We start from the raw sequence: 23842 nt of genomic DNA, 5'->3' as shown, positions 1-23842 counted from the left end.
GTTTTTATTAAGTCTTTTATCTTAGCTAGGCCAAGACAAGTAGTCTGTTGAATGGTATCATTCAATAATATTATTTGTTCTGGGATCATGCAGGCTCTAAATAATGCTTCTAAACCTTGGACCTGCCATTCTTTTGTACCCCAGATGGTTTTTGTTTCAATGTTGTTTTTCCAGAAATCAAAACCAAATGTAATCATTTTTAAATAAAATGTTTCAGAATAGATCAATTTAGTATTTGTCAGCATTCTTTTCATTCCTGTCTTATTTAACCTTTTAAAATAAAACGTTTCTGCATCACTTGTGTTAAACCCTGAGAAGTATGGGAATTTCTCATAAAATGTTTTTGAGCTGCTTTTAGGTGGAGTTGCACAATGTTCCCATTGATTATAAACAAAAATATTTCTTGGTTGTGCAGATATATGCAAATAGTGATGACCAAAGTGATTATAGCAATACATTTCTTCATAATTTGATGAAACCTGTAAATAATCCTGTTCTGTAAATGTTGCTGACATTACTAAATCTGACATCATATCATTAATACTTTCAAAGTCCCAATCATCAGAGAATGTACTTGGTTTTACAAAGTCACTTAATGAAACCTTGAACTGATGTGGATATTTCAAGAGCTCAATCGGGCCATAGATTTCATAATCCGTTTTGTCCCATGCTACCCCACCGGGTATTGGATTGGCTGTGACGTTCACTGATGATAGTTCTCTTTTCTCGATGTGAGATGACTTGTGAGGCTTTAGGACCAAGTTGATGTTCTGACTTGCTGTGTCCATTGTACTGTATTTTCCTTCAATGAATTTTCCCAAACAAAGAACCATGATGAGCCAAAGCAAGAGGAAAAGTACACCTAACACAATCCAAAATTCAATCCATGGAGAAATCAGATAGGTTTCTTTGAGTTGATGAAAGAGTTCAGTTACTTTGTCTTTAAAAGTTTTTGTTGCTGGCGTTTTTCAGGTTCGCTTGTATCTTCAGAAAAGTTATTGAAATTGATGAAGTAGCCAGATGCAGTTCTGTCAATTGTTGGAATCGCTTACGGATTTTCATTTGCTTTTGCATTTTTTTGTTTCATCAGCATAGTCTGAGGCTACATCGTTGTAGACTGGTGTTTCTTGACGAACTGTTGTAATTTGGGTTTCAAGAGGCATAAGTTCCATGGGTTTGTTGCATAGTCCTTTTTTATTCACTGCAGGTTTATCAAATGTGATTAGTCTCTCAGTTTGAACCTCTTGTATTGCAGCAAACTTTGGTACTCTGCTATTTCTTGGGAGTCCACTGGGCCTACTACTTATTATTGGCCACATTTTTGTGATTTTACCAGGTCGATGGATACAACTTGGTTCTCCTTTTTACCAGCAAGGGGCGGTAGTACAACTGATCTTGTTCCGCTGACAGCTAAGACAGGTACTGCTTTTCTGTAAGAAGGCCCAAATTCCTTCTTCACCGCAATCTTCTCTCTGACCAGATCCCCAATCTTTGGAATCCAGACAGGTCTTGCTGGGACAGGTGGTTTATCTTCAGTGGCTGTTGGCTGCTGTTTTAACTTTACGTTGCTCAGGCCTTTTCTTGTTTCATTTAAATCCTGTAAAACAGCCAAACGGTCTTTGATGTCAAAGCATTTTTCTTCTACCACTGAAGTCTGACTATCAAGGTCCTGAATATGCATTCTAGTCCTGAACAATAGTTCGTACGGACTGAAACCTTTTAGAGAATTTCTTGGCAGATTATTAAGACTACGTTGGACACTTGTTAAATGTTGGACCCACCCATCACCCGAACCTAATACCCTCGCCGTTATAGATTGCTTTATGTCCCGGTTTTCTCTTTCCACTACCGCATTTCCCTCAGGATGGAAGGGACAAGAGTACCGCAATGCAATGCCCATGCTGGTCATGGCCTCCTTATAAGCCCGAGAGCTAAAAGCAGGACCCTGGTCAGAATGTAGCATGCCAATTGCGTATGTGCCGAGATGGACTCGCAAATCTTTGTATAACAGTTCTGGCGTCAGCCGAGTGCTGGTATCTGCATTTTAAGTGAATCTAGTCTTAAACATTAATGGGACGCATTTTTCCTTCTGGATTTTTGCGTATAGATAGCCTTATGCTATCTAAAAGAAGGGTCCTGGCAATACTCCGGTCGGTTCGCCACTGCGATCTCTGTTGCAGTTTGGACAACTCATTGCAAATTTGTAATGTTGCAGGCTCATCCCCGGCCACCAGTATTCTGATTGTAATTCTTTCAGAGATTCCTTGATCACTTGGTGCCTTAGACCCAATACCATGTGTGCGTCTGCTATTAAAAAGACTCTCCTGTTCGTGTTTGGAATTACTCTATCCCCCACTCCAGGGATTCGAGCAAAAGGAACCAAGTTTGCATGAATTATGTATGTATAATTGAGTGGATAGTTCACGGGTAGTGCTGCACAGTCGCCTTTTGAAGACGTTTTTACCGCCAGCATGGTTTCCCCGTCTATGTATTTTTCTGAACGCTTTTTTGTGGCTACGGAAGCCGGATTAGTTGCTTCCGCTGTGGCTGTGTCAGCCAATGAATTCCCTGCAACGTGAACGCCATCACGTTGATGACTTAGTGTATGTATCACGTGAGTCTTTCGTAGTTCTTTCTGCAAAAGAACTACCTGTTCCCAAAGCCTCTTATGCTTTATTGTGGCACCTGTGTCACCTTTGTAATCGTTTTGAACCCAGTTCTGCATGTCATTATTGTAAGATTTGACGCAATAATGCGAATCGCACACTATTAGTGTGGGGAATTCGCGATCGGCATTTTCAAGCGCCATCTTTAAAGATCTTATTTCAGCTCGCTGTTGAGCAGTTTCTGAGAGATTCAGTTTTTGTGACTATTGGTCTGAATTTACCAAAGCGCCAGGGACCTTTAACAATCGCGCACGCAGCGTTGTAGGATTTTTTCTCTACATCGTAATGTTGTGCAAATCTGTCCATGTAGATTACACATGTGTACTGTTCGAGAGGCAGAATTTCGATTGGCAGAGGATATTCTTCTTCATATGTTAGATCTTTCAGTTTTTTCATTTTCGGGTCAAAATAGTATTTTACGTCTTCTGCAGCAAGAGAATTTTCCCATTGTATCCATTTTGGATCTAATGCCACAGCAGTCAAATTGCGTTGGCTTGTTAATGCCTCAAAGGCTGATTCTGCTGTTAAAACAGTTATCCTTCTGCCTTGGGCTCTTTCTTTTGCTACAGCAGTTTGAACCGCATTTACAATATTTTCCGTAAGACTGAATGTCTTTTCAGCTTGTGTGTACAAATGTGATTTGTAAGCTATTGGTACCGTTTCTCCCTCATTAGAGGTCAGGTACGTCAATCCGCATCTTCCTGGGATGACTCGGATTACAAGGTTGCGTATGTTTTCAGGAGTTTGCAATTTTGTTTTAGCTAACATGTCTGTTTACAATGATCTCAAAATTTCTGTGTGTTTTTGAGTCCAATTGATTGGTTTGAAATCAGGTTTTATTAATTCATAGAGAGGTTTAACCCTCTCCGCATAATTTAGAATGTAAGTTCTTCCGAAATTCAGGAAACCTAGTATTGATTGTAAGTTCTTCAGCGTTTTTGGTGCTTGGAGTACAGCGCACTTCTCTAAGAAGTTGTCTGCTAGGCTCTTGCCTTCACTTGATAATTCATATCCTGAAAATAGGACTGTTAGATGGGCAATTCGTGACTTTTTAAAGTTGAATTTGTAACCCTCAGCTGCAAACCCAAGTATTATGGTGTTCACTCTTTTCAAGTGTGTCTCCAGGTCATCATCTGTGAGATAGATGTCATCGACATAAGATAATGCCTCATCATCATATATTTGTAGTAACTCTGTTACCCTTGCTGAGAATAATCCTGGGCTATTCTTGAATCCCTGTGAGTCGACAGAATTTTTTTTGTGACCCCATTATTGAGAAAACAGTCAAATACCTGCTTTCAGGTGCAATGTTTTGACAAAAGAATCCATTAGAGATATCTAATGTCGTTTTGTATTTTTTGCGCACGATGTTATTCATTAGTGCTGCACTGTGTGAATTTTGCACTGCAAATGTTTTGCAACATGAGTTAAGGTGTCTGTAGTCCAATACTAGACGATATGAATCGTCTGGTTTGGAGACAGGAAACAAAGGATTGTTCATTTGTGAGGTGCATGTTTCAATCACCCCTTGGTATTCAAGTTGATCTAAGATCTCCCTGACTTATTTTTTAGCTTCTTGCTTAATTGGGTACTGCCTTTGTGCAGTGGGTTGACATTTTAACTGGATTTTGTGAGGAGGAGAGTCCTCATCCCATCCTACATGATTTTTATATAATGCAGGAGCTTGGGCTACTGCCCATTTTCTTGCAAGTGTATATTTTCTATGAATTGGAATATGATTTGAGAAGGCAGGGATAATCATTTCTTCGCCATGAGGGCACTCCCTGACAAACTCTGGTGGCCAGTCTTTCTCAGCTAAAAGGATGTCATAGCCTTTCGAAAGGTTATCCCAAAAGAGACCTCTTACTTTCCTGGTCTTATCTCCCTCTATACGTAATGTTATTTCGTATATTTTATGCGGTTTGCTAACTCTGGTATCTGCAATTTCCACTTGAATGTATTCATTCGTGTCCACTGTCTCCAGAAGATTCATCAGGATCTTGCGAGCTATGGTCACTTCTGCTGCGCTGTCTAGCATTGTCTGGGCCCACTCTCCGTTTTTCAGCTGTGTCCTCAGTATTCTCGGCATGTTTAATTATTTTAATACTGGCTACCTTCTTTCTTGGAAATTGTAATTTTTTACTTTAATGAGCAGGTTCCTTGTCTTTGGACTTGATGTGCTCTTCCCTGTGTTCTGACCGTCCTCTTCTTTCCGATTTCTGCGAGGAAGTCTGAAAAGATCGAGAGGGACGTGTATCAATATCTTGATATCTATCAGGTTTCTTCAGATTATCCCTATTTCTAAGGTTGTATCTTTTCTCAGAGGGCTCCCTCTGGGGAGACTTGTTTCCTCGGTCAGGAGATCTTTCTCTATGTTGAGGAGACCTTCCTCTGGACTGGAATCTTTTTTCTTTGGGAGTGGATTGTTTATTACCACCCCAACTCTTTTTTGGAGTATTTAGACACTGTCTGCCACCGCACCCTAATACAGCGCCTCAGCAACACCGGAATCCAGGAGAAGGCACTGGAATGGATCACCTCCTTCCTCAACGGAAGAACACAAAGAGTCCGCCTACCACCGTACAAATCAGAGGCCACCGAAGTCATCTGCGGCGTCCCTCAAGGATCCTCACTGAGCCCCACCCTCTTCAACGTCTACATGAGCCCCCTCGCGGCCATCGCACGCCAACACAACCTCAACATAATCTCCTACGCCGACGACACCCAGCTGATCCTCTCCCTGACCAACGACCCCGCCACCGCCAGAGCCAACCTGCACGAAGGGATGAGAGACGTGGCCGAATGGATGACGACCAGCCGCCTGAAACTGAACTCAGACAAGACGGAGGTCCTCATCCTGGGCTCCACGCCCTCCGCCTGGGACGACTCCTGGTGGCCCCCCGCACTGGGCACCGCACCCAAACCGACAGACCACGCACGCAACCTGGGCTTCATCCTGGACTCCTCCCTCTCCATGACCAGACAAGTCAACGCCGTCTCCTCGTCATGCTTCAACATCCTGCGCATGCTACGTAAGATCTTCCAGTGGATCCCCACCGAGACGAGGAAGACGGTCACCCAAGCCCTCGTCACCAGCCGTCTGGACTACGGCAACGCCCTCTACGCCGGAACCACGGCAAAACTCCAGAAGAGACTCCAGCGGATCCAGAACGCCTCGGCGAGACTCATCCTCGACATCCCCCGACGCAGCCACATCTCCGGACACCTGAGAGACCTGCACTGGCTCCCGGTCAACAAGAGAATCACCTTCCGACTCCTCACCCACGCACACAAAGCCCTACACGACCAAGGCCCGAGCTACCTCAACAACCGGATCAACTTCTACACTCCCAAGCGCCTCCTCAGATCAACCAACCACGCCCTCGCCGCCGTCCCCCGCATCCGAAGAGCGACAGCAGGAGGAAGATCCTTCTCCCACCTGGCCGCCAAGACCTGGAACTCACTTCCGACCAACCTGCGCCTGACCCAAGACCACCTCTCCTTCAGGAAGAAGCTCAAGACCTGGCTGTTCGAGCAGTAGCGGCACCCCCCCCCCCCCCCAGCGCCTTGAGACCCTACGGGTGAGTAGTGCGCTCTACAAATGACCTGATTGATTGATTGATTAGATTATTTTTAATAAATATCTTTTCAGGATTTTCAGTTAGTTGGGGTTTTACTGGTTTCCCACCCAAACTATCTCTTCCTAGTTCTTCATAGGATTTTTCTATGATTCTGGCAAGTTCAAATGGTTGTTCTGCTATATCTGTTTCTTTCAATTTCTGGCGGATCGCCACAGATGCTGCTTCTCCTTTTATGTTGGCTAGTAATATAGCCGAGACCTGCTTGAAGTCTTTCAGTAATTTCATACCCAGAGTTAAAGCAGGTTCTGGAACGTTATTCATTTTGAATCTGTCTTAGCACATCTGGTATTATCGCCATAGACGGAACACCATGTGTTTTTGTATAGATGGAAGCAAAGACTGTGCCCCAAGTGTCACAGTCCTCCACATGTGGTGCGATCCCCATTGGAAGACAGATAGTCAGAATTCTGTGTTTCTCAGTAGGGGTAGTATCAGGAAATACTGCCTCTATTTGAGTGATTTTTTGTGCTAACCAGAATGGAATTTGTTCCCGTTTTAGGGTACTTTACCAAGACATGATTGTATGTTTTGTGGTGTAATTTTGTTTGTGTTCCCCTGATGAGGGGTCAGCTGTGGAATGTTAATAGCTGGTTGGACTGTTGAAGTCCGCATTACATATTGGACTAATTGTCTATGTATTTTAATTAGTATTTTTAGCTGAGCTAAAAGTTCCCGGTCCGTCATTGTTTCAATGTCGGGGTGTGGTGTGTAGCTGGCTAGAACCGGCCACGTTGCTCCTGGTCTACCTAGTGGACCGAGCCTGGTGATGTGATTTTGATGTTTTAGGGCGCCTTTAAACCAGAGCAGGTGCTCTTGGTAATTTAATGGGATTTCAACATCCTCGAAAGCAGTATATACATCCGGAGGTTCCTCTATTTTGTAATAGTGGAATTCGTGTGTTACAGCGTTTGCTGCTGGAAAGTTTATCCATGAATAGAATACCTCTGTCTGCCGATATTCATGGGCCTCTATCACGAATATGACTGTACCACCTCGTGATGTCAGTCCATTTTCTATAAGTTTAAGAGTTATAGTTTTTCTTATGTTGACCGGAATGAGTATAGCATTCGGGTCATTCTGTTGGAGATCCGCTAAGAGTTGAGCTGCTATTCTAGCTTCCTCCCTTTCGTCTTCACTTTCCGTCATTTTTACTAACAGAAAGGATTTTGTTGCAGATCAAGTTTCAAGGAAACAAAGATTAGGTGCACAATATTTTGGAACACTGTATCCTTCAACGTTGACTAAACCAAAAACTATACATAGGAATCTCTTCCTACTAAGTTCCGGCGGATTTTAACCTTTTACCCACTCCAGACGTCTATTGGAGTTTTTACGGGAAAAAGGGTCTGTGTGAAAAAGCGCGACTGAGTTACTCTAACGTCTTGCGTTAGATTTATCGCCTTACCAAACATTGGGCGGAATGTAGTGTAGTTCCTATATTCCCAATAGGCTCTGCGCATTGGAATAATATAAACAGCAGTTTAGACGTAGGACTGAGGTCATCTAGGTCTCTACTGACTATATTAGACTTAATTAGTTTTGCCAGCTATCTCAGAGGTCACTAGAAACTTTCTCGAATAAACAAGGAGGAGTTTAACTTCCCTGGATAGACAAGAAGGGATTAGATTCTGACAACCATAAAACATGACAACTTAGCTCCCTCAGAATAAGAGTGTATCTCTAGAGTTGTGTGAAAACAATAGACAGCTATTTCACTCAGTCAAGTGTGCATACTTAGTTTCACCAGAGTGCAGAGAATAGAGAGACGGGCGTTTTCAATAAAAGTTGTTATTTTATTGAGCAGTCTTCTTTCTCATGCAAGAGAAATGAATTGCCACAATTGCAATACTGATAGTAAAGTAAAGTGCGTACAGTAAAAGGAGTATTATGAAATAATACTGTAAAAGCATTGATATTGTTTCTTAGCCATATGGTACTTTAAAATAGATAAAATATATACATACAAATATACATTGACTAACGTACTCAACTGGTGCTTCTAAATACGCCTACCCCGGTGTACCTGACCTAAGCCTAATATGTGGGAAGGAGTAAGTAAGTAGCAGTTTAAGTTAAGTTGGTTTTGCCAAGAATGTGAATCAAGAATTCTCTTTAAGGGTTAGTCAGCTCCCTACCTGGGTAATAGAATGCAGGAGGTCTGGTATCTCTCTCTCAGGACTCGATATCCCAGCAACCCGCAAGGGCGGCTGAGAACACCGGAGCTGGATTTCTCGGCTGGAGAAAAAGACAGCGCCTCTCTCAGTGCGTCAAAAGGGAGGGGCGGCGTCCGTGGGCTCTCGCATCAGCTGGGCTTTCGGGCAAGTAGATAGCCGCTCTGCTCCAAAAAACCACAGTGTGTTTGCTTAAGGCAACGTTGGTATATTTATACCTGAAAGGTGCCGGGTTTGACGTAAGGTTGGACATAAAACGTCAATAAAGATGTCACTAAGAACTGGCCATTCTTACAGTGCTCGCATGAGTTCTAGGACGAATCAAAACAAAAGCCATGGGGATTTCCCAGGTCGCTGGAGGTTTGTTTTGTTTAGAGAACTCGTTGTACTTTCTAGGAGTCGGGCGAAGTAGCCTTGCTTAATTTGGACTGCATGGGCTACGACTAAATATGGATATGATTCTTATGCCTTTATAAGGATGTTATTTATTATAACCATATAAGGGCATAAATTAGGAATATCGAATTAGGGTCCTAGATAGAAATACAACAGTGGTTGTTAACATATTCAACTTTCTTTCAGGCTTGTGCGCATCGCTGGAAGAATATCTACTATGAGTCAGAACACATCCTCCCTCACGGCTTTTGTACCATCATTCCACCGAACCTGCAGTCCAAGGGGCGGACTCTCATACCATGCTATGAAGGTAGGATCAGCCTTTCTGGCACACACACACATGTACACAGTGATATATACACCCCACACACACATACAGACACACACACATGGAGCATGGAGTCCTTGATGGTCTGACATTGAACACATAACAGATTAATAGCACTCAAATACCCCTCTTCGTGAGTTTTAAGCCTATATATGCTAATTTTGTGCATATTTAAGGTCCATTTTAAAAATCAACTGTGCTCAGTGGCAGGTATTGGGGAATTCAAGCTCCACCTCTTTTTTTCTTGTATTTTTTCTTGAGGTTTCCCACTCCCTGACCATAAGCAAAATAAATATAACAACATGTAATGCAAAAGAAGTGTTACTACTAAATTGCATTGTCACATTGACACATATATATTAAAGGAAGATAGAGCAAAAATGGGAGCTAGAGAAAAAAGAGGAGACTAAATATGCTACTTCACGCATAAGATGCTTATAAGTGGAAGGATTTCATGCAGGTTACTTTTATCGATAGTTTTGTTAAGAGCGAGACGGGCTCGTGATGACATTAGAAGAACTCTGTACAGTGCGGGTAAAATATAAAAAAATGCACACAACCCTATGGAAAAGTGCAAGACTATATCCAACAACACTTACACCGAGGGTATTGAAATAGTACGTAGTCTTAAAAAGCACAGAAGTTTGTCGGATGGGGATACGCCCTCATAAACTGTTTGCTCCATCTACTTACAGCAGGGTAGCTTGGGGACGGGGCATACCGTCACAAACAGACATTTATTTATTGTATTTATTTAAGCATATTTATTCAAACAGTGATAAACTATTGCTTCTCCAATTGTTCTCTGTACTCGCATAATGGTTGTACAAAAACAGTATTCTCGTGCTGCAGAAGTAAATGTATTTATATATCCAAAAGGTCTTGAAAGGGGTTTGGCTACAATATGTACTGAATGAAGCTGTCGCTGTTTCTCACCAAAACAGACCTCTCATTTAAACTTTGCACAGGCCTGTTTTGTATAGGTTGGTGCTATTTTTGGTCTGTGCTTTAGCATCATTTTTACTGCATAATTCCACTTCCTTTATTTTGCAATATTTAGTGCAGCGTCAGCGTCAGAAATACCATTGTTCGAACTTTGGGCACAATAGACTATACAGAGTGTTGATGCTACATTAGCACTGACTCCCACGAAAAGAAATTGATTGAATCAGCACAAATCTTATAAATATTTAAAAAGTTGCTAAATAGCACCTATGTGCAAATTAGCACGGACATAAAAACACAATAATAATAATAATATCCTGTGCAGGATAGCCTGCCTGGCTGGCTTTTCGTCCTTTGTGACTTAACAGAAAGGCAACTTATTAATACAATCTATGAGCTACTCAAATACAGTTTTTCATTCTAACCAAACAATTGAAGAGTCACTCCAGTATAGGGCAGAAAGACACCCAATATAGCACTGTAGTGCGGACAACGCTCACGTGGTTCTTTGTGTCAGATTCAATACTACAGAAAGAACATATCAGACATTTTGTCTGTATATTTACTTTCTGCGGTCAATGCTGCTTTAACTAAAGTAACAAAAAAGTCTACCACTCAAAATCTCGTTACTGTGTTACATGTTTGTTGAACAGATAATACTTTCTGTCCCTCTGTTTTGCCGTTTGAATTACCAATATTGCTGTTACTTTCTTCCACGCGTGATTTTCTGTAGAAAGAACAATAGACTGTGTGTAAATATTAACTGGACAGAAGCCATTTTCCATGATTGACAATTAAGACATTATCGTGCTTTAATCACTTTTAAATCCTGGAGTCTGTTCACCTTCACTGACAAAGGAGCTTTTGATCAACGCATTTCCAGTTAGGACTTATCACAACTCCCCTGACAGCAACTGATAAGCACGTCTTTCCTGTTCCAGTCTGTGACTTCATTTCCTGTCACGTGACTCAATGCCTCAAAAAAATTATCTGGAGCTCCATCGAGTGTCCACATCATCCCAGGAGAGAAAGGCAACAGGTCCAAAATGTTTGATATTCTGAAAGAATTCTGATTTTTTTAATGCTTACTTTTCTTACGTGAGAATATTTTTTACTTTAGTCTTCCTGTGAAAACGCACGTCTGTGTCTGTCTGATTTCTCTCAATAACTAGGGAGATAAACCTGCGTTAAATGAACCATTTGCAGAGTTCCACGTTTTGTGGTGTGAAGGATGTTAGGTAGCATGCATCGGAGAGGCTGCCGTGACGATGTAGGTCATGGGCGCTCATGTGGTTAAAGATAGTAATAGGCAGTGAGCAAAGAACTGCTTCTGTGCTTGATTTCAGCCGGCAGTAAGCATCTTTGTGAGACTGCTTTGCAGTTGTTGCTTGCCCAATCGGCATTGTGTTTCCCTTAATGGCCATTTGATTTGTAATGTTGCTGCTTGTAAATGGTGCGTGTGAGAGACCCCTCTGGGGCCTCCTATGTTCGTCACAACTTCCTAGTGGGACCGCCGTTGTCGGCCAAGACTTTTTGGCGGGGCTGTTAAAGTGTAGACGTCTGAGGGGCTGGGCCTGGACGCAGGATCTTGCCAGCGGAAAACGGGCCATTCTGATGACGTGCAGCACGGCCTCCAACTCAGCACGATCACAGACACAAGCAAAACCTCTCCCTGCTCCAGTCCAGTGCTAAGGACGTACTTTTAATGGCTATGAGACTATCCTGGACGGGCTTTGTGCTTTGCCCTTCTCTTCTAGTCGTCACTCTCTTGTAACCCTCTGAGGAAGCTCTATATAGGTCAGAATTTCCCATCACTTTCTTCCAAACAACCTCTAGGAGGCAGGATAACAAACCGTTAATGTTGTCTGCATAGTTTTTATTACGTGATGAAAGTCTAACGCTTAACGGCCTTCATGTAGTTCGCCGAATTTTTTCCTTCGTTTCCTCATGTGTATGTCATTTCGCATTTTCCCCTGCAAAATGACATTATTATTTCTCAGTGCAAGTTGGCACTGAAAGTGGTTGCACTAATTTCTCGCAATTTTACTTCAAATCCACTTGCCTCGCGAATTTGACGGATGTTGGAGATCTTTATTTTCTCACGACATTTTAAAAGGGAAGCAAAAGTCCTGATTGTAATTTGAAAACACAAATGCAAAAAACTCTGCGACCTGCAGGGAGCAATCATGCATTCGCAAGTATTCCAAAAAGTTTACAAGAGAGACATTTTGGTTTTGCACATCCCTTATTCAATGCATGACCAATCAAGTCTAAAGCCAGTATCTGAGCTGTCATTGGAATAGTCAATTGTTCCAGAAACTAAAGCATGTAGTTGAGTGTGTAACATCCATGTCATTCAATCCACAAGCCATGCTCTAGATCAGAAGCTTGCAATCCAAGCATCACCAGCGATCTAATCCAACACAATGAGCTAATAGATCACCGTGCTTTAAGTGGAGTGTCAAAAAGAAAATATCATGGAAGCAATCCGTAGCAGGCCTTGAATTTGGAGAAATACCCTTCCACACATCATGCTTTCACCTACATTTCTACATTTCCCAAAAATCTAAATACATCTTTCTTAAAAAATTTCAAAAAATATTTAATCCATTATCCATAATCAAAAGAGCGCCCATTTGCCACCTCGGAATCTACTTAGATTACATTTACCTTTCTTCTGTTATCATCTGTATTATGCACAAAGTCTTATAACCTCTTCCCCAAGTTCTACATAAGTTCATTTTTAGGCCTCACGTTCCGACAGCTCCTGTATGCACTGCTGAGAGGTGTATTGTTTACTATATGGGCTTGGAGCCCCCCACCATTGCTTACCATTAAAAGGCATTATTGTCACTCTTTGCTGCCTACAAATTGGCCAGTGCATATTGGGCGTCACTTCCTTTTCTGTCTGTGGAACATGGACAACCACAGTTTGCTTTATTTTAATAAGTGTCTATCTGCTGCTCGCCCTGTGATTGAGGTACAACTTCTACTTCCCCTCCCACTTCCTTGTCCGTAATGCTTCTTCCCCTTCCCATCCAGTCCCTTCTCCATGTTACTTCTCTGGTACGATATATGTTGCTCCCTCACCCACCAGCCCTCCCGGTCTAAAAAGCATTTATTTGTAAACAAACCCATTCTCACAGAACCATCTGCTTTCTAGATAATGTCACTCCACTCCATTCTAAGCCACACAATACCACTCCACATAATGTCACTCCACGCCACTCAGTGCCACTACACTCCACACAATGAATGACTGCATAAATTAACTTGTAAAGTCTATGTAAAGTGTAAAGTGCGTGGCCACTCAATCAGAGCATCCTTTGCTAACTCAAACACCATTCCTCAATTCAACCATTACAAAATAAATCAATCACAAACCAACTAAAATAAACAAATGGAGAGGACAGAAAGAAAGAAGGCCCCCTAAGCAGGAACGATTTAAATTAGGCAATGACACAATTCATCCGGGGCTGAGAACTACCATGTTTGTAGGTTCTTCTTACAGGTGGTTTAATTAACCATAAGTCGAAGAGAACCAGGAAGTTGCCACTATACTTAACTCCTCACCACACAATGCTACTCGTCTCCACTGCACACAATGACACTGCACTCAATTCCACTCCACTCAATACCACTCCACTCCACTCAGTGCCACTCCACTCCACTCAACTGAACTCAAGGTCCCTCCACTTCATGCTATTCCACTTAACTTCATGCCACACAATGCTACTCCACTCAATACCACTCCACTCTAGTCTACGCAACTTAGTGCCACTCCACACCACACAATGCTACTCGTCTCCACTACACACAGTCACTCATCTCAATTCCACTTCACTCAATACCTCTCTGCTCTACTAAGTGCTCCTTAACTCAACTCTACTCCACTTCATGCCACTCCACTCCACTTCATGCCTCGCAATGCCACTCCACTCAATATCACTCCACTCTACTCCACACCACACAATGCCACTCCACACCACACAATCGCACTCCACTCCTCACCATACAATGCCACTTCACTCCATTCCACTTGACAGTGCCACTCCACGCCACACAATGTTACTTCACTCCACACAATGCCACTCCACTCAGTGCCACACATGCTACTCACTCAACGCCACGCCACTCCACTCCTCACAATTTCACTCCATGCTACATAATGGCACTCTACTACACACCAATATGAGTTGCGACCCGCACAGCCTCTTCTAAAATGAAATTGTACACTACTCAGTTTGTAGCGTGCTCCAGAGGTGTCGCTGTCTGCTCCCCAACAGCGAAAAGGATAAAGACTACTGCAATGCAACCTCAGCAGTTGAGGTTGACCCTCTGAGCACAGCTTTCAAAGAAAACAAGGATGCTTCTAATCGTTGCAAATGTTCAAATCAATAAGTTCAACCAATGAAGTCTTTAACATTTTTAATGATCATTCTTCTCATGATCTGAAATCTTTTTTCAATATCCAATCTCTGGATAATTCAAAGTTTGTTCAAACATACAGTGTTCACCGAAACATTTTTGCCCAGTGATAACGAACAGGGAAAATAAACCTGTTAGTTTGTCCTTCTTTTATTTTCGCTGTTCGTTATCACTGGTCGACCCTATGCGTCACACGCGACCTCACCTCCCTGAGACGATGCCGAGAGACTGCTGTCTGAGCATCCGATGCATGATTCACCGCACCTTACACATAATCTACTAGTAAGTACCACGTACGCCGGATAGAGCTGTCAGCTTTTATACTAACTCGCAGTACGCGATGATTCGCTCGCACTTTTGCGTTTCGTTCACAGTTGACCCTTAGCGGTTGAAGTTCACCGCGTAAATGTTTTTGTTCATTTTTTTTCTCAGACCACGCATGTTAGATACACCCCTATGTCCCGCACGTTATGAGCACCTAGCGTTCTCTGTTTACTGCTTGACACTTTGCACGTTTTCACAATTATGAGCACCATGCGATAGGAGCACCAGTCTTATGATTCGACACGCTGTTTTTTTCTACTTGGTAACGTTTACACTCTTTTCGTGAGTTCGGACCATGTTGAATTCACAGTCATCTTTTTGAATTATGAGCATGTTGAGCATGTATTTGCTGTTGAGCATTGACCTTATGCCTATTAGCAGAGACAGATCTTTCTGATGTTTCTTTCTTTCCTTGTAGAACGAGCCCCTGACGAAGGGCGCTTTTTGACCGCCCAAAATGCATTGGGCAAAAATGTTTCGGTGAACACTGTATGTTTGAACAAAGTTTGAATTATCCAGAGATTGGATATTGAAAAAAGATTTCAGATCATGAGAAGAATGATCATTAAAAATTTGAAAGACTTCATTGGTTGAACTTATTGATTTGAACATTTGCAACGATTAGAAGCATCCTTGTTTTCTTTGAAAGCTGTGCTCAGAGGGTCAACCTCAACTGCTGAGGTTGCATTGCAGTAGACTCTACTACACACCACACAATTCCACTCCACTCCAAGCCTCACAATTCCACTCTACACCCCACAATTCCACACCACACAAGTTCACTCCATCCATGCCACACAATGACACTTCACTCCACTCAATATCATTCCACGCCACGCCATACAATACAACTCCACTCCACACAATCTCACTCCATTTCACGCCACTCAATATCACTCTACACCATGTCACATAATGCCACTCCATGTCACACAATGCCACTACACGCAATGCCGTTCAACTCCATGCCACAGTGCCACTCCACTCCAAACCACACCATGACACTCTTATCCACTCCATGCCACACAATGTCACTCCACTCCACACAATGCCACTCCAATCAATGCCATTTCACTCCACTCCACTAAATGCGACTCCACTTTTTGTAATTGTACTTATATACCGATTACTACCCCCAATGAGGCATTGAAACCCTTTGCGGCATGCCCACTCCTTTCCACTCAATGCCACTCCACTCAAAGCCATTCCATTCCACTCAGTGCCACTCCACTCAATGTAACACAATGCCACTCCACACCACTCCATGCCACACAGTGCCACTCCACTCAATTCTGTGCCATATAATTCCACTCCATGGCACACAATTCCATGCCATACAATTCCACTCCACTTCCCGCCACATAATTCCACACCACGCCACACAATTCCACACCACACAGTTCCACTCCACGCCACACAATTCCACTCCACACCACACTATTCGACACCACTCCACACCACACTATTCGACACCACTCCACACCACTCAGTTCCACTCCACTCAATTCTACTCCACACCACTTCACTCCATACAATTCCACTCCATGCCAGCCAGTTCCACTCCACTCCGTGTCACACAATTCAACTCCACTCCACACAATACAATTATACAGCACTCCATTCCACTCCATGCCGTACAATTCCACTCCACTCCATGTTGAAGAATTCCACTCAACTCCACACTGCTTTAGTCCACTCCAGTCCATGCCACACAATGCCACTCCACTCCACTCAATGCCATTCCATGACACACAATGCCACACAACACCACACAATGCCAATCCACTCGATGCACACAATACCACTCCACTCCATTCCTTGCTAACAAAGTCAATAGATCTCATGTAGGTGAAACCTACTGGCTTTGTTAAAGGTTGCTATTTAACTAGGTGTATGCTCTATAGATAACACGATTTATAAATGTACAGAGATATATTTTGATATCTTAAGTTTAGTGTCTTCCACTAAAAGATAATTTATTTGGCTATTAAAACTTGGCCAACTAGTGTTCATCCATGTCATAATGTCAAAAATGTGGCTTATTGCAGGTGGCGACATCTAACGAGATTTCGGTATGGTTTTGAAAAAGGATTGTCATCAGCATGCATGTGTAAACTGATATACAAAAAAGCAATGAAGAGGGAGTCACAAACACGTTAAAGTGAACAAGGACAGAAACAGAGTTTTGAGGAAACCCACATGTGGTTCACCCTTTTAGTGCAATAAATAAATCCAAAATAATGTTATTTAACATGAACTTCCAACTTGGCAAAATGGAATGAGATTGCTGATGCGAATAGCTGATTACCCATTTTCATTGCCCATCTGGTGGAATAATTATGAAAAAGTCTGAGTTATCTACGGAAGCCTGAATTTTGGTATCACTGAGGAAGATCCTTTCTCCCAATAGGAAATTGACAAATACTTTTTTTTTAAATCGACTTAAGAGCATGGCTGTATGGGAAAGAAATCATGCTTTATATTGTCATACATTTTGCGCAGTACCTAAAGTAACTTATCTGTAGACAGTGTATGTTGTTGTGCGTTCCTGCCACATGATCCCTTTCAATCACTGTGATGCTAATTTATATTTTGTAGTGATAGAATGATGTGTACAGGATTGCGTGGTGTCCATGTTTTTGTTGAGATCCCGATGCAGAATCTAGGAATTATATCACTCAGTCCCTCATTACAAGTAGGCCAGATTTTGTCGCGGAGATGCTGGGAAACCAGAGTCATAGATTCCAGCTGGTATCATTCCACCGAAATTCAGCCATTAGTAGTTTTTTCCCTGAAATGGGACATAATCACACGAATCCAATAATACTGGGTTTAAATTTTGTGTGTTTTTCCCGAATTTCAGGGACATTTCCTGCTTGCTCAAAGCAGGCAGAAAATGCCAACATTGAGGGCTAGGAGGCCTTGGGGTCAGGATAGTGCGGGGCAGGGATGGATTCGTTGGAAAGAGTGATGTCTTCTCCCCGGGATAGCTACACAGGTTGGGCAGAGGCTGGTTGTGCTCCTACCTTTGGCCCATGCAACGTTCTCGCCAGGTGTGCATCTGCACCCGGTAAAGCCGGACCAGGTGTCTCCAGACCCAGCTTTATCATATCTAGAGACTCTAGGCTACTGTTAATGGCCCAGGGTAGCATTCAGTGGCGGCTCGCCGAGGGAGTGCTGCGGGGCGGGGCGGCGGAGGGGAAGTTTGGGACGTAGTGGAGTCTGACATACGACTGACAGGAGTAAGGTAAGTAATTAAATAAATAGAACAATTTACCTTGCGCGCGCTGCATTGCCAACTCTGCGATGCAGCGCGCGCAAGGTAAATTGTTTTATTTATTTAATTACTTACCTTACTCCTGTCCGTCGTATGTCGCACTCCACTACCCCCTCGCCCCACCACCCCGCAGCACTCCCTCGGCGAGCCACCACTGGTAGTATTCTCCCCAGAATTAACCCTCCAGGTGGGATTCAGCTATTTTTCATGAGGGTCTTCTGTGGAACAATGAATCTTTGAGATTGTACTTTCTGTGATTAGATTTGATGTCTTGTGGCTGAGCATATGAAGAATTATCTTGGTAGAGCACCACCCTCACAATCATGAGCCTCAACTGACTGTGATTTGTTTTCTCTCCCTCCTCTTCCCCCACCACACCTTCCTTCAGAATATAAGAAGAAGTATGGAGAGGAGCATGGATCGTGCCAGGCCGGCATTGCAGGTTTCTTCACTGAGGTTGGTCATGGCTGCTTCCAGGTGTTTCCTGACATTGTTGATTGTGTTTCCATGCATGCTCCTGTTTTACATCATGCGCAGTATGAATTTATAAATGGTTCTTCATGGCCAATGCTGTGGACATTGTAAAACAACCATTCACTATCAATGTGTTAAACATTTGCGCAGCGCCGTATTGCTATTAGTATGGCTTGCAGCACTGCTGGAGTTTGGGTACCTTCACACTGTAATCTCAAGGATGCTGTCACAGGCCAGAGATTTTTTTGTGATAGTTTGAGTTGGAGCATCAGAAGTGTGGATGTGGCTAATATTTTGCTTTCGTGCATTGGCTTTATTGCTTGTGTGTTTTAGTTAGTAGGCCTGTGTAGGCAGAGGTCTTTACCAACTTGGGTTTGGGCTATCTGGTAGAGTTGGTATTTGCATTTTGATGCTTGACGTATGTGACTGAGGCAATTGAGAGTACTGTCTCTTATTAGGGTCCAAAGTATCTCTATAATTAGACTAGATATGTGAAGTTGTGTGTGTTGGTTTAGTGTGTTGTTCAATTGTGGAGTTGTATATATTATGGTGGGTGGACACCTTTTGTCGGCTTGATGATGTGCAGCTATACGGTGCCTCTGAGCTCTGTTTGCTGTGAGCGCGTTGTTGTAACTAATGTCGTCTGTTAGGGGTTGTAATTGTTTATTGTTCCTGGTGGTTAATTGTTGTGATCTTGGTGCTACCCAATATGGAAGAGCTGAACTGTGTTGCGTGTGTCCTCAGTTCTTTAATTTGTCTTGTCTGACGTTGTGTGCTTCCTAGTGAAGGTGTTGTTGCACCTGTACAGCTGTGCACTCATGCGGCAACCTTGTCCAGTATGCACTTTTGTATGTCTGTGGAATGTCCGATGTGCACTTCAGCTATGCGTGACCACACAGGACCTTGCAACAAATGCATTGGTCTGCTTGTCTGTTATTTAAACAAATCGTTTTCTTCGTCTTTCACAAACAGAATGATGAGGTGAAGTACACTCTATACTCGAGCTTCTATTGGCCAGTGCAGTTTCAGCAAACAAATCATAACCACAGCGCGCTTCTGTGCTGTGATTGGCAGCTACGAAGATAACTGTTTAACTGTTCATGCAGCACAGATAAGATAGATTCACACATTTGAGTTCTTAGATGGCAAAACGTTTCTTTAACTCCCACACATCACTATCGCCTGTCTACAACTGAGTGCCCCCCTCCCTCCGAAACTCCTTCCTTTTAATACATCTTGATGAAGTCCATGAATCTTGTGTCCTTATCAAACTTCACTGACGTACATCTCTTCATCTTACCCCTCACTCTTCTGATCCCTGAAGAACCTTATCCCTCTGCCCAGCCTCTCCCCCTCCAGCCCCTCTTTATCAGGGCATGAAGCTAGGAATGTTGAGATGAGTCACACATTGCAGTGTCCCTGATATGTCTATGTACTCCTCCCAGATACCAAGAAAAGGCCTTGACAAAGTCAATAGATATGGTTTTAACAGTGGAAATAATTTACGAAGCTGAATTACCATGCAGAGCGCATGCCCAGCATCACAGAAACAGTGCAAACTCCCCTAACTCACAGGAAGTACAGCGCTGATTGGCAGCAGCAACCGTGCAAGCTTCCCTCACATATACCTTTGCAAACAAAATGTACAATGTGTAGCTGCTGTGCAGTATTTCACTTACCACACAGAGCATAGACACGGGTATGCATTGTGTCATGGTTGTGTGGTGCACAATAAGAATGTTGAGGTTGCTGGATGAGAAATGATGAAAATGAAAGAGCCATAGTCTTGGAACTGTACACCGTTCATATCACTAGTATAGTTTCCTCTGCAGTACTGCGCTCCTTAATGTAAAGCTTGTCTTGAACACTGTGTCTAGTTCTCAATGCTACTATTGTTAGAGGGAAAATCTAGTTTATTGCTTTGAGTTATGTGACCCCATCCAAAATGTTGAGCCTTGAATTAAGGTCTTATCTTGGTTTTGTGTCAATAGCCTCAAGCCCCATTTGCAACACCAGGTTGAGTTCTGGATGCCCTTTCTGTAGGCTGCTTCTGGAATACTGTTTCCCAAACTGCAGCCCACGTTTGGGATATTGTTTCATACTGGAGGCCGCACCTGTGGTTATGTGCATTGATCTGGACCCCACAGTGGAGATATTAAACCCGGAATCTGGATAATTCTGGAGACCTCCTCATCGGTACTGTGACCTGTTCTGGAGGTCTTATCTGGGGTGATGTGTTCAGTTCTAGAGGTCACTTCTTTCCATTGTACCTACCCCCCCCTCAAGTGCCTTGAGACCCTCTGGGTGAGTAGTGCGCTATACAAATTCATGAACTTGAACTTGAACTATTGTGTTCTGGTCTGGAGGCTTTTTTAGAGCATTGTGTCAAGTTAGGGAGGCCTCATCTAGAGTGTTGTGATTAGTGTTGAAGGCCCCTACCGGAGCACTGATATTCATGAGCTCCACACCAAACAACAGTGTGCTACAAAAGCAACAGAACCTTACAATAAAAGCAAATATTTGTATTCTCTAGTTTCAATCTGTCTGTTGAAGTAACCGCGGCAGGATGCCCGCTCTGAGACAACATCCCAAAAGGGCAAATGACAGAAATTATAATGTGGGCCCCTAAAGGGGAGAAAGATGGTGGCAATGTCTATCTGTCCAACAAGCTGATACATTCTCTTGTCTCAAAGGAATTACCATGGCACATTTTTCAAGGTGGGTTTAGGCAAAATGCATTGCTATTGGGCACTATGTTATAACCCTGGCAGGCCGAATGTAGGGCCTAGGCCCTAGACCAACAGCTCATAAACGTAAGCAGGGTCCTGTTAAAATGGCTGTACCTTTTAACGGCGAAGTAGATTACATTAATTTATTTGGATTTGTTGGGGCACTTCTATTCAAAACGCTGTGCAAAGACGAGAATAAAACAATAAACAGCAAAGTATAAGGCAGCAACCTGGCACCAGATTCAAGCATGCTGATCAATCCCAAGATGGCAGCTTTAAATGGTTTGCATATAAACAGTGAGGTAGAAAGTCACGGGTCAGCAGGCCAGAGTGTGGGCGCCACAAGTGTAAGAGTGGAAACAAGAAGCAGCACAAGGCGGCAGCGGATCAGATAAACTGTGATCTGCAGAACGTAGAGGCCACGAGGGTGCATGTAAACAGAGATAAGGGAACACAAACAAGGAAGGGTCAGGGATCCCAAAGAACATGAAGCTAAGAAAGTGAATCCATTTGTAAATACAGTGGTGGAGTTGAAGATTACAGAAAACTGTATAGCAAAGACACATTCATTCTGCACAGGTAGGCCGTTTATGCGTTTCAGTAAATCAGTGTCAGATGAGCAGTGACACAATGGATAAAAGACAAGAGTTTCGAAAAAGTATTTTATAGTTGAAAAAGAAAACAAGGTTTCAATCTTGCAAATATTAAAGAGGTGGTAACAGCATACCTAAGCTACAGCAGAGTTTTCATCAAAATGCTTCCAAGAGGAATTAAAAATGAAATCTTGATTGTGAGTAGGGGTAGCAAAAGGTAACTGGTTAGCAGAAAAAGTAATGAGAAGAGAGATCTGCAAAGAAACAGGGAAAAAATGAAGAAATATGACTATGAAGTGATCGGAATAATAAAGACAGAAACTCTCAGTGAATCATTAGTATGGAAAGAATGACAAAATAGAAAGGCATAGTGTTCACCACAGAGAGTAAAGAACCCAGGAAAGACTCATAGAAGCAGACTGGCAGCCTGTCGAGGAGACTGATGAAGTGTACTGTAAAAGATAAGAATGAATCCATTCAGGCAATACAGTATTAGGTCTATGGGACCACAAGAAGCAGGAATGACAAAACCTAGGAAATCCAAAGACACCACAGCAGATGGTGTATGGATTCCTTCAAAAGCCGAGATGCATAGCCCGCATTTAACCGCAGAAGTGTTAACGGGGTCCAATCAGAAGCAGAGATGGCACAGCCCAAGGATGACCACAGACACCACAGACGTGTGCCAAAGGGGCCACTAAAATGCAGAGATAACACAACCTAAGGGTAATCACAGCCCCCAAAGTAATTCATGTATGGGTTCTAACTAGAAGTTGAGATGGACAACCCAAACTTAACCACACAAGTGGGTCTGTGGGGTCCATCTAGAAGCAGAGATGACACAGCACAAGGATGACCTTACAGACATTACAGTAGTGTGCTTAATCACAGCTACATATCCACTGCAACCAGTTTGGAGTATACCAGCGGGTATCATGCACAACACTTGCGTTATTCACACATAGGCCACTCTAAAAACCAACAAATGACCAACCATGCATAATAAATGCAGTAGCTACATCATAAGATGTGGGAAACCCCTATATGTCAAGTCAACATGGGACTTTGCAATTTGTTTGCTGAGAGTTTGGGCATTTGTTGTTGACAGAAAATATGTCAACCAAACATTGTTGACCATTTCTACTACTGAGTGAATAATACTTTACTGTTTGAAATGAATTGGTGAATGGCTGTCCGATTGATATCAAGGGCAAGCTAATCTCGGCAGCCTCTGGTGTAATACATGGGCGCACACCAACTAACTACCTTACAATAGTCTACAGAAATTCTTTCTTTGTCTGCACTGCAAGATTGTTAAAGCGAAACACTGAGTTGATACTTCTTGCCTCTTTTCTCCTGCTCATAAATAGTGGTGTCAGTGCATTTCTCTGTTCAGGGGAGCATAGAGATGTGTAGTTGCCTCCCAGTGCACATACCCACGCTGTCTGTCCACTTTCTCTGGATGTACTGCAAACCAGTTTGTTTGGACCCACTTTAAAGTACCCTATTCCTTACACGGTCATCACTCAAGCGATTGCAGCCTGCCTCATTCAGCTTTCCTTCCATCTTCCATCTGCCTTGTAGCCAGCCGCCATCTTTACAAGGTACTGTACTCGTGAACAGTGCTTACATTAATGAGTAAGTGTGCTCTCCTTCATTCTTCTAGAAGATTACAACTAGACTTGCTCATTTGATTTCCATTCTGGTGGTGCTCTCCTCTGACCTCCTCCAGCTCCTTCCACAAACCAATAAGCCGCTTAAGTTTCCAGGGCTGCTCTCACAAATTGCCATGATAGGTTAGCGCCTTTGGGCTGCACAGCCAGGAAGTGACCTTTGTGAACCTCGGGCTATGACTTCCGGTGCTCGTGAG

The 23842-nt window shown here is 43.0% G+C and overlaps 1 protein-coding gene across 1 annotated transcript in view; it reads left to right on the top strand.

The window, feature by feature from the left end:
* Positions 1–23842, top strand: part of ITGA9 (integrin subunit alpha 9) — a 913294-nt gene that overhangs the window by 129500 nt on the left and 759952 nt on the right. The window contains exons 4-5 of the mRNA XM_078688268.1: positions 9061–9184; positions 18565–18632. Of these exons, the coding sequence (XP_078544394.1) occupies positions 9061–9184; positions 18565–18632 (192 nt within the window). The remainder of the gene's footprint in view (positions 1–9060; positions 9185–18564; positions 18633–23842) is intronic.

Source organism: Lissotriton helveticus, chromosome 4_1, assembly GCF_964261635.1.
Source record: "Lissotriton helveticus chromosome 4_1, aLisHel1.1, whole genome shotgun sequence".
Lineage (NCBI taxonomy): Eukaryota > Metazoa > Chordata > Amphibia > Caudata > Salamandridae > Lissotriton > Lissotriton helveticus.
Note: the sequence above shows the minus strand (reverse complement) of the source record. Positions and strands in the feature narration are given on the sequence as shown.